At 37.8% G+C, this 11,443-nt stretch overlaps 2 protein-coding genes and 1 non-coding gene across 3 annotated transcripts; 2 read left to right on the top strand and 1 right to left on the bottom strand.

Annotated features, from left to right (window-relative positions):
- Positions 1-6,626: 6,626 nt before the first annotated feature.
- On the bottom strand, positions 6,627-7,604 carry LOC112035340 (uncharacterized). The gene has a single exon (XM_024068169.1). It carries the CDS (start codon positions 7,602-7,604, stop codon positions 6,627-6,629), a length of 978 nt encoding a protein of 325 aa, XP_023923937.1.
- Positions 7,605-9,540: 1,936 nt separating this feature from the next.
- LOC112035341 (small nucleolar RNA snoR20a) lies at positions 9,541-9,632 on the top strand. Its single transcript, XR_002885485.1, has one exon. It is a non-coding gene; the product is annotated as a small nucleolar RNA snoR20a (small nucleolar RNA).
- A 213-nt stretch (positions 9,633-9,845) lies between these two features.
- Positions 9,846-10,877, top strand: LOC136066700 (late embryogenesis abundant protein At1g64065-like). The gene has a single exon (XM_065771426.1). The coding sequence runs from the start codon at positions 10,175-10,177 to the stop codon at positions 10,757-10,759; it is 585 nt and encodes a 194-aa protein (XP_065627498.1). The 5' UTR covers positions 9,846-10,174; the 3' UTR covers positions 10,760-10,877.
- Positions 10,878-11,443: the final 566 nt, after the last annotated feature.

Raw genomic sequence — 11,443 nt, 5'->3', positions numbered from 1 at the left:
AAAAAAAAAAAAAAAAAAAAAAAACAATAAATACTTCTACTTTCCTACTGTATTATAAATAGGGAGTGGAGAGCATTGGGCTGGCCAGATTGGAGCTGGTGTTGCCCATATATATAAAGCTCAACATCTGTGTTTTTGGGCCTGAAGTTGAGTTGTGAAAAGGCAATTTTGACCCCAAAACAATTATGGGGCGGATTATTTCATTAATGTCCAATTATGCTAATTATATGATTAAGTTTTAGCAATTAGCATATCTCAAAAAAAAAAAAAGAGTTTTAGCAATTCTAGTGGTCAGCAAATCATAAAGCAATACGACAATTAAATTAATAGATGCACAATATGGTGGTCAAATGAAAAAATCAATTAAAACTGTTTTCAAAAGAAAAACCATTATGAGGTTAGCCTAAATCAACAAAGCAATCCACTATATCTAGAGAAATTTTGAAATCTAGTATAAAAACTTTATGCCTAAACTCTACTAGTAGATGAACTTACAATAGAGACCCTCTGTAGCTTTAAAACTTTTTAAATTTTCGATATATGAATGTCTTCATAAATGGCGCATTCTTGTTCAACTAAAACCTCTAAATGACCATAAGAACCTCTTGAAGATTTGCTTTACGTAAGTGACACATTGAGTTCTGTAATTTCAAGCTTTGATCATTTGTGCATGTTTTCAATCTGGACTCACGAGTTGTGGAGAATAATAAGGTTTGATTTTATCTTTATAGGGCTCCCAACAATAGCATCTCTAGCCTCTATTGAAACCTGTGAACTAATGCCTTTTATATGTAATATCAAAGGTCAGCAGAAAATCATTTTTTGATCGATCGAGCTGCGATGAAAAGGCTTTCAAACTCTGAGATTTCAATCGAACTAATGGCAGTGTTGAAATCTTCACAAACTGTTTTCTCTTGAGCTACTTCTTGGGCAAATGATCTTGAACTAAAAGAATGCTTTTACAATCTCATTTGACAGGTACTCCTAATCCTAGGTGCTACAGATGATGAAAAAGAATTTTTGGAAGCAATGGAAGGAGAACCATGACCAATTCCTCTTGCTCTCCTGCCATTTGAATGTAAGAGGATCCATGCCCATGTTGAAAAAACTGGTTTTGCATCTCATACAAAACTCATGGTGAAATCAACACAAAAATCTACTTCATTTATGAGAGATATAAAATATAACCTTGAATTTTAGAACAAAGAAGAGAAAGAGTATCTTGATGCAGTGAAACTTGATTATACTTTCAATCTTCATCTCAATTCCACATGGTGCCCAAGATGAGTGGTCTTTGAATCAGTTCTTATGTATGTTAATTTTCTTTTGAAAAAGTGTATTCCAAAAAAACTTGTAGAGAAAAACTGTTTTCTCTTCTTTTAATCATACGTTCATTTTAACTGTCTTGGCAGTTACTTTATTTAATAACTCTTATTAAATAAAAACTAATTATCTAATTGGGTTAGCCTTTTGGGCCAACCCAATTGGGCTTAAGTGTGTGGCTTGGGATGGGGACCAAAGGGACTAATAAAGCTCTAGCTCTAATGGGCTTCAGATTTATTTGTCAACTCTTAACAAGTTCAAAGTTACCATTAATTATATTACAAGTACCACTATAAAAATATAATTACATTCTAGGCCTTATTAATAAATTATTTCCCAAAATTCTAATATGATATTATTTGACTCCTCAATGAAATATTCATAGTAAACAAAGTCATAATAAACTGTTACTTTGTAAACAATTATTTTATTCCATGAGTATCTAGTTTAATCTTTTAGTTATTCATATTTATGAAATCTAATTTCAATAATATAAACTTTAGTAACTCTTTACTAAAGTGGTTAGCCCTAAATAACCAGTTCTCATTAAACTTATCTCAAGGGGATATTTCGTGTCTCTATAGAAAAAGATTATGGATTCTATCTTGAGAATATGTGTTCCCTCAGCACTACGTGTGGTTACTCAACATACTGAGGTTTTGATCGTTAAACTAAATCTCACTCTTGATACATCAAAGTAACCTACATTTCATAATTGGGTTCACTATCCTCTCAGGATTGAAAGTCTATGAAATTAGAAGTCGTGAGATTAATTATTCATGTAACGGTTTTTAATTGAATAATTAATCTTATAGCGGTCCAGTTCAATATGTCTTACACGCTTAAGACATATTAACACATCAACTAAAAGTCTCCATTTCCATGATCAAGACAAACCATCTTAGTTGATGTGTTATAGTCTTCACAGATGAAACGCTCAATTTCATCACTGACTACGAATTACATTTTGAGTTTACAAGGAACTTAAGATTTATATCTTTTGTAACTAAATCACATAAATCATATACAATGCATCTCAAGGACTATGATAATGTCTCAATAGTTCATTTATAAATAGTCTCATATAATTAAACAATTTAATTATTTATAACATGCTAATAAATTGGATTTTAGGGCACAAACCCTAATAGACCACCACGACCAAGATTTGTGGTATTGTTGGCTACCCTATTAGTAGACGAGAAAGCTAATTTAGCAGCTGATTGATGCTGCTCATGGACAAGAGGGTGCCCATACAATTCATGGATGGAGAGAGGGTCTACTCAGGTGGTGACAGTTTTGACAAAGGGATCATATATAGTCCATAGGCCAGCAAGAATATATGATATCTCCTTAGTATCAAAGAGAGGCTATCCAATTGCAACTAGCGCGTCTCCACGACTATGCATTTTGGGAAAGTAAACAGTCATACTTGAGTTACCTTTGTTTATGGTAGCTAATTGATATTGAATTTGCACCCTCGAGGCCAAGATTGGGAGGTGAACATGTGTTCAAGAGCCATCTAAGGACTATGATAATGTCCCATTAGTTCATTTATAAATAGTCTCATATAATTAAACAATTTAATTATTTATAACATGTTAATAAATTGGATTTTAGGGCACAAACCCTAATAGACCACCACGACCAAGATTTGTGGTTTTGTTGGCTACCCTATTAGTAGACGAGAAAGCTAATTTAGCAGCTGATTGATGCTGCTCATGGACAAGAGAGTGCCCATACAATTCATGGATGGAGAGAGGGTCTACTCAGGTGGTGATAGTTTTGACAAAGGGATTATATATAGTTCATAGGCCAGCAAGAATATATGATATCTCCTTAGTGTCAGAGAGAGGCTATCCAACTACAACTCGCGCGTCTCCACGACTACGCATTTTGGGAAAGTAAACAGTCATACTTGAGTTACCTTTGTTTGTAGTAGCTAATTGATATTGAATTTGCACCCTCGAGCCCAAGATTGGGAGGTGAACATGTGTTCAAGAGCCATCCATAAAGAACGAGAAGTACTGCAGCTGAGAATTTGAGACAAAATTGATGTAGAGATATGAAATAAGTGTATTGAGGATAAGTTATCTTGTTGAGAACAAGTAGCATATGCTGTGTTTGGAATATTGGCAAGTTTTTTTTTTTAGAATGAAACTTGTGTAATTTTATTAAGGTAAAAGAACTACATCTGAATGTAAAAACGAAACAATATGTGATGGGACATCTTCCATCCAAACTTGAAAATCTGGTATGCGTATTGCATGTTTCGCCAGATTATGAGCTACACTATTTCCGCTTCTCTTAATGTGAGAATACGATAAACTTACAAAATTATTTGCAACCAACTTGACATCCTCTACCAATAAACCTAGTGGGGACAGATTATGTTCTTCTGCCTTCAGAGCTTTAATGAGACCAAGCGAATCCCCTTCGAGTATGACTTTTTGGAAGCCCAGGTCGTATACAAACTGTACTGCCTTGAGTGCTGCCAGTGCTTCTATCTCCTCTGCCTTGTAAGCTTGGTTTAATTTTTCTGCATAAGAGGCCATAACAGCTCCATCATGGTTCCGTATTACAGCTCCAACACCCGATGAGTTTGAATGACAGAACACAGCGCCGTCGAAATTAATCTTGACAAAACTAGCTTGCGGAGGTCTCCACCTTGTTCCTCCGATGCCACTGCTCCCAATCTGCAATTCTGCAGTCCATGTGGTCACCTGGTATTGCGTAAACATGGTTCTTGCTTGTTTTGCCACCTGCTGAAGCGGACTGGACTGAAGGTTCAAATGGGCTTTATTCCGCTGACTCCAAACACTCCAAGCAGTAAATGCAAACAGCTCTAGGGGCATTCCTCTCTCAACCATCCATGACAGCAACTCCTTCACTCTTGAGAAACCAACGTCATGCCTGAAACTCCATGGTACCTGATTCACCCACACCACATCCAATTCCGGACATGACCACAAAGCATGCTCTGCATCTTCCACATCCAACTTACATCTTTCACAAATTGGGTCAGCAACTACCTTCCTCCTCATCAGAGCTTGTTTGGTTGGCAATACATTTCGACACGCTCGCCAAATAAAATTTTTTATCTTCGGTGGGACTTGCATCTTCCATATCGCTTTCCAAACCTTCTTATCACAAATTGGTAGGGCTTGTGGATGAGCTAGCAACTCTGATTCCTCTTTAAGGAATCTATAACCAGACCTACACGTGTAGTGGCCGGAGGTGGAAAAAGGCCAATAAAGGGTGTCTTCCGCTACACTTCGACTAAGGGGGATTTTCTTAATCATCTCTGCATCCTCAACCCCAAATAAACCATCTACCAACTCCTCATTCCAACTTCTTGTGATCGGATCAACAAGTGAATCCACGGTGTGATTCTCAAAACTTTCTATAGGACAATTTGGCAGCCATGGAGGGTGGTTTCTTGGTGGCCATCATTGCTGCCAAATGTTAATCTTTTCTCCACTTCCAATCCTCCATATTGCTTCCCTTTGAATAATGTCTCTCCCTTTAAGGATACTCTTCCATGCATAAGACCCCATCCTTGAATCGGTAGCCTCCATAAGTGAAGAATTTGGAAAGAAACATGCTTTAAAAACTTTATAGAGGAGTGAGGATGTATTATGCAAAAGTCGCCATGCTTGCTTTGCTAGAAGAGCATCGTTGAACATAGCAAGATCTCTAAAACCCATACCTCCAATAGTCTTGGATTTTGTCATCTCCTCCCATTTAACCCAATGGATTTTCCTACGGTCACCCCTTTGCCCCCACCAAAACTTTTTAATTAGGGACTTAATCTCATTACACAAGCCTACCGGCAATTTGAAACATCCCATAGTGTAAATTGGGATAGCTTGTATAACTGCCTTTAAGAGCACTTCCCTTTCTGTTTGAGAAAGTAATTTGGCTTCCCATCCTTGAAGTTTTCGCCATACCTTCTCCTTTATGTAATTGAAGCCTTCTTTTTTCCTTTTGCCCACAAGAGAGGGCAGCCCAAGATACTTCTCATATTGCATAATTTCTGGAACACCAAGGGTCACCTTAATTCCATGCTTCACATCTTCCGGTATAGACTTGCTAAAGAACAAGGAGGTTTTTCTTCTATTTATCTTTTGTCCCGATGCTTCTTCATACACTTTAAGTATGTCCATCACCTTATTGCACTCCTCCAAAGTTGCCCTGCAAAAAATAAGACTATCATCTGCAAAAAGCAGATGCGTTAGTTTTAGGCCTCTCCTACAAAGGGAGTAACCATGGATGTCACCTTGTAAATCTGCTTTTTTAATTAAACCATTCAACCCTTCCGTACAAAGGAGGAAAAGGAAAGGGGAAAGTGGATCTCCCTGCCTAATCCCCCTTGTAGGGAAAATCATCCCACATGGTTCTCCGTTTACCAAAACAGAATATGAAACTGTTTTCACACAACTCATTACAAGAGTTATCCACCTCTCTCTAAAACCCATCTTCCTCATTATCTCCTCTAAATAATACCACTCCACCCGGTCATACGCCTTACTCATATCCAATTTTAAAGCCATATATCCACAGGAACCTCCCTTATAATTCTGCATACTATGTAAGGTCTCGAAAGCCACCAAAATGTTGTCTGAAATTAATCTATCCTTAGTGAAGGCAGATTGGTGTTCTGTGATAATGGAAGGGAGTAATTTTTTAAGGCGGTTTGCAAGGACTTTGGAATATATTTTGTAAAGCACATTACATAGGCTAATGGGGCGAAATTGGTGAGCATATTCAGGAGAGTTTGTTTTTGGGACAAGTGTAATAAAAGTATGATTTAGGGGAGTTGGTATGGTACCTGAGTTTAACCAAGACAAAATGGAGGAAGTGACATCATGATTTACCGTGCTCCAAAAATGTTGATAAAAGAGCGGCGGCATACCATCCGGTCTAGGTGCTTTGAGGGGTGCCATTTGTTGCAAGGCAATGGCTACTTCACATGCTTCAAACTCATGGCATAGACTTGCATTCATCTCCTCATCTATCATTGTAGGCACACAATCTAACATGTTTGTGGAAACATTACCCTCCGTTGAGGCAAAGAGAGTTTTGTAATAGTTGACCATAACTTCACCCATCTCCTCTTGACTAGTTCTCCACACCCCCTCCTCATCTCTAATTCCTTCCATTGAATTTTTCCTTAATCTCTTTGAGGCACAACTATGGAAATATTTAGTATTTTTGTCACCTTCATTTGCCCACAGAACTCTCGATCGTTGAGCCCACATTGTTGCTTCCCTTTCCTGCATCACCTCTATCTCTTTTTTAATCTATCTTACCCGAATATTGTTTCCACTAACCATGGCTACCCTCTCCTCTCCAGCTAAGGCTTTTTTTAAACGATTCATCTCCATCCTTACATTACCAAAAACATTTTTTTCCCAATTACCCAACTCTTTCCCACACTTCTCCACCTTACTCAAAATATTACCCTCATTCCCAACACCACTCCTACTATCCCAAGCCACACAAACCACCTCCTCACAACCCGGGTTTGATAGCCACATTTGTTCGAAACGAAAAAGTTTTTTCCGAATAGGTGGAATCAAACCCGAAAGAGAGATGAGGATTGGAACATGATCAGATGATGTGCAATTTAAATGGTACACTTTTGAACCCCCAAACTTCATGAACCAACTATTAGTGACCAAGCATCTATCAAGCCTCTCCCAAATTGAATTTCTGTTTTCAAAGTGCTTGCTCCAAGTGTATTTTGGACCTTCAAATACCATGTCCATAAAACCACATTCATCAATCACCTCCCTAAACTGCTGCATCTGATTATAAGGCCTCCTTGAACCTCCTAGTTTCTCATCTTGTCTGATAATTTCATTAAAATCCCCATAACAAAGCCACGGCTTCTCTGGCTGCGAGTTTAAAGCCCTAAGCTTATCCCATGCTTCATGTCTCCTAGCTGTATCGGGTTCCCCATAAAAACTAGTTAATCTCCATTCATTCTCCGAATTTTTATCGATCACTGCATCAATATAGTATTTATCTGAATCTTCCACTGTTAAGTTTATCGAATCTTTCCAATAAAGAACTAATCCACCACTCCTTCCCACTCTTGGAACGACCCATCTATGATCAAAACCAATACTTCTTTGAGTAACCTCTAGCCTTGCATCATCTGTAAGTGTCTCGGCTAAAAACACTACAGCAGGATCTTTTGCCCGTATGATTTCGACGAGCTCTCTCCCTGTCCGCAGGTTCCCAAGCCCACGACAGTTCCATGCTAAACAACTCATTGCTCCTGGCGGGGCTGACCCTCAGCTCCCGCTACTCCACAAGGTGTGTTGTCTTCACTGCAATCCATCTGAAACCTTTTTGCAGACAAACCAAAGTTGTCCACTGCTGAATCTGCTTCTCTCTTTTTTCCATGGAGTTGAAAATTCTTTGCCGTTTTTTCCTTATGCTGGTGTCTATCTCTGCGAGTCCAGATAGGGATTGCACGGCTTGCTGGTTTTTTTGCGCCCTATCCTTAGTAGTAGCGCGTGATTTGTTTGGTTGTGGTTTACCACTTAACTTGTCACGTGCTTTAGGGTTTTTGGGAGCTGTCAAACCTGATCCCACTATTTTAGCCGCCCCAAATAATTGAGCCAGGCAAATCTCGTCATTATTAGCTTCCAAAGGAGTTTCAGTTTCACTAGGAAACTTTATTTCCTTAGTCATTGTCCCGTTAGGATTCCTATTATCAACCGTATCTTCCCTAATAACTCCCTCACCATCATTACGGTTTAAAGAGGAATTATGCCTGACATTAATGCTTTCTTCATTGCTGTCTGTTACTTCCTTTGACAGCTCCGGTGTTCTTCCTCCTCCAGAAACTGGGTTCCAGCCTGAATCTCCACCTTCCGATACTCCTGAACTCACTTTCTTTTTTGCGGCATAGAAACCAGGAACCACAATTGAGCTTTTCCTTGCAACAACGAACGGTGGAGCTCTCAAGTATGGTCCAAACTCACGTTGCTCTGTAGTAAGTGTGCCCTCACTGTCAATCCATAACTCACAATCTCTGTCATCGTGTGTAAGTCGTCCGCACCAGTAGCATAGGTTTGGCAACCTCTCATACTTAAAGGAGACCCACACCTGCTTTCCACCTTCCCCAATAGATATCAATCTTCCACGGCACAAAGGCATAGAAAGATCAATTGAAGCCCGAATACGAATGAAGTGACCACCATCAAAAACCTTTGGGTCAGACGGCGCAAAAACCTCCCCCAATACACTACCAATTTTCTTCGCCGCTTCAGTTGTCATATATTTAATTGGGAGTCCATGAATTTGAACCCATAGCTTAGTTTTCTCAAACTTTATATCTTGCAACGGTGACACATTCTCATATCGACTCATTATCACCAGGTGTTTGTCAAAACTCCATGGTTCTCCATCTAAAATTCTTTAGACATCTTCCTTCTTCTCAAAAGTGAAAAGAACTTTGTGGTCTCCGAAACTCTGCATCTTGAAACCGTCTCTGGCTCTCCACAGTGGAGTAAAAGTCTTAGCAATAACATCTATGCCAATGGCTCGCTTAGTCAGAAACTTTGCAGCAATGGAGAAAGTCTCACAGCTATCTCCATCAAGTAAATAGCCCGGTCCCTCTTTATCTGAAAGAGTAAGCCGATTCCATGATTGAGCCAGATCATCCATCCTCACACAAACTCAGAACTGTTTCCCAAACCCCCGAAAAGAACCCAACAAACCTAAGAATAACAGTGTTATTCCTAGGAACCTAATGAAACCTCATCCTTGAGAGACTTGAAGCAAAAAAGGATGAGAAGAAAAGAAAAATGAGAGAAGAGAGACTTTTGAACGGCTTTCTTGGTCCCTCATGTCATGCCTATCACAATATTGTTTAGTGTTAACATTACAATGCGATCATAAAAATAAATAAATTGTTGAACTTTCTATGTTTACGCTATACAAAAATTAAAAGAAATACTCCTAATCTTTATTTTAAATTATAATTAAACCTACAGTTCTACCCATGATTTATTAACCTTCAGTCTAAGCTTTATGACTATATTGAATCATATTTTTCCCTAGAAAAAAAACTATATTCAATCATAATTAAGTAAGAATGATGTTTGTCTCAAAAAAAAAAAGTAAGAATGATGTCATGGCAAGTTTTGAGACTATATTGTTATTATTATTTTTCACATTTGGCTCGTGTTTTTTGTTGAAGCCAATGATGAAGATCTTTAATGGTTGACTGAAATGCAAGTTGATAATGAACTTGCTTGTGTCGAAATTCATGAACTAGGACGGTCTGAGGCTTTTATTTATTTATTATTATTATTATTGTTGTTGAAGAGTATCATTTGATTTCCCACATGGTACCCAAAGAATATGGCGACAAAAAGTCTACGTTTTCCTCTAAGCTTAATAAAATAATCTCCTTTTTTATATATTAAAATATATACTATACATTAGTAATAAAATACTCCTAAAGAATGAGGCCCCAAAACTTCAAAAGTCCTTAAGCAAAACGAATTACAGCATTTTCATTCAAAACACAGTCCGCCAGTCTTCCTAAAACGAGAGGCTTTCTAGATTATACACGTCAAAAATCTCAAGCTGACTCTGATCATTCGCGTTTGATGGCTTCTCTAATAGTTACCACACACAGTAAGCTCTAGTTTCATTATTAATTCACTCCATCAGAAAAATTGTTCGAGCCTTGTATCGATATATAAGCACCCACTCTGCTTCCATTTCTACAAACTACTCCAAGCATCCCAATTAACACCTTTCAGAGAAGGAACTAGCATAAAGAAATAGAAAAAAGCTTTTGCATTTGCTGTTCCTAGAGAAGAAAATGGTTGAGTATGGCACTTTGACATCAGATGAGCTCAGGCGAAAGAAAAGGATCAAGTTGGCCATATATATTGCTGCTTTTGCTGTGTTTCAGACCATTGTCATCTTGGTATTTGCACTCACTGTGATGCGTGTTAAGACCCCTAAGGTCAGGTTGGGTACTAATATCACGTTCCAGAACTTCAACACTGGAACCCAAGTATCACCTTCCTTTGACTTAAGCTTCACAACCCAAGTTGGAATTAAGAATACAAACTTTGGTCCTTACAAATATGATAGCACCATTGCCACGTTCATGTACCAGGGTGTGACAATAGGGCAAGTCACTATACCTAAAGGTAAGGCTGGGCTCCGCTCGACAAAAAAAGTTACTGTCACAGTTAATGTGAATTCAAATGCCCTGTCAAGCACTACTGGTCTTGGAAGTGAGTTAGGTGCTGGGGTGTTAACTCTGAACAGCCAGGCCAAGCTTAGTGGGAAAGTGGAATTGATGTTTGTGATGAAGAAGAAGAAATCTGCCGAAATGAACTGCTCCATGACTATCAATTTGTCATCAAAGGCGATCCAATCTATGATTTGCGAGTGAACATAAAGCTGTTTTGCTTCATCTCTTTTAATTCTATTCTTTTTGACGGATTTGTAATTTTTTCTTCTTATAATTATTATCATTTTGTGGAATACTTGTATTGATCACGATTTACTATATGAGATATATATATATATATATATATTTTTTCTATGGAATGATTTATGCATTAAGTACTATTCTCCCAGATTAAGATACCACCAATAAAAACAAACCAGATTTGACAAATTTGGAAAATAATTAGGAGTAGCAGAGTATTCAACAACATGCTAATCTCTCGTGATGAATTTCACCCTAAATTTAATAATAGTGCAGCCTAATTGAGTGTTAGTCAGAGCTCCTTGAGCATCCCTAAATTTTCACCCAAAATTTAACTAAAAGTTAAAAGTCCGCTCTTTTTTGTAAGCTATCCACTTCAAAAAATAAAATAAAAAACTCAGCCATGTCAAAGGGTCTGTTTGGATAGCACTTATTGTTGCTGAAAGTTGCTAAAAACTGATTGTTGCTGAAAACACTGTAGCAAAATAATTTTTTAAATATATGAATAGTACTGTAGGACCCACTTTTAATATTTTTAATGTGTAAACAGTGTATGAACAGTGCATAAATAGTACACGCACAGTACATACACAGTGTTTTTTTCTCACAAAAGTCAACAAATCCGGCTGAAGAAAAAAAAAAAAA

Source organism: Quercus suber, unplaced genomic scaffold (assembly GCF_002906115.3).
Source record: "Quercus suber isolate HL8 unplaced genomic scaffold, Cork oak 2.0 scaffold_43, whole genome shotgun sequence".
Classification (NCBI taxonomy): Eukaryota; Viridiplantae; Streptophyta; class Magnoliopsida; order Fagales; family Fagaceae; genus Quercus; species Quercus suber.
Note: the sequence above shows the minus strand (reverse complement) of the source record. Positions and strands in the feature narration are given on the sequence as shown.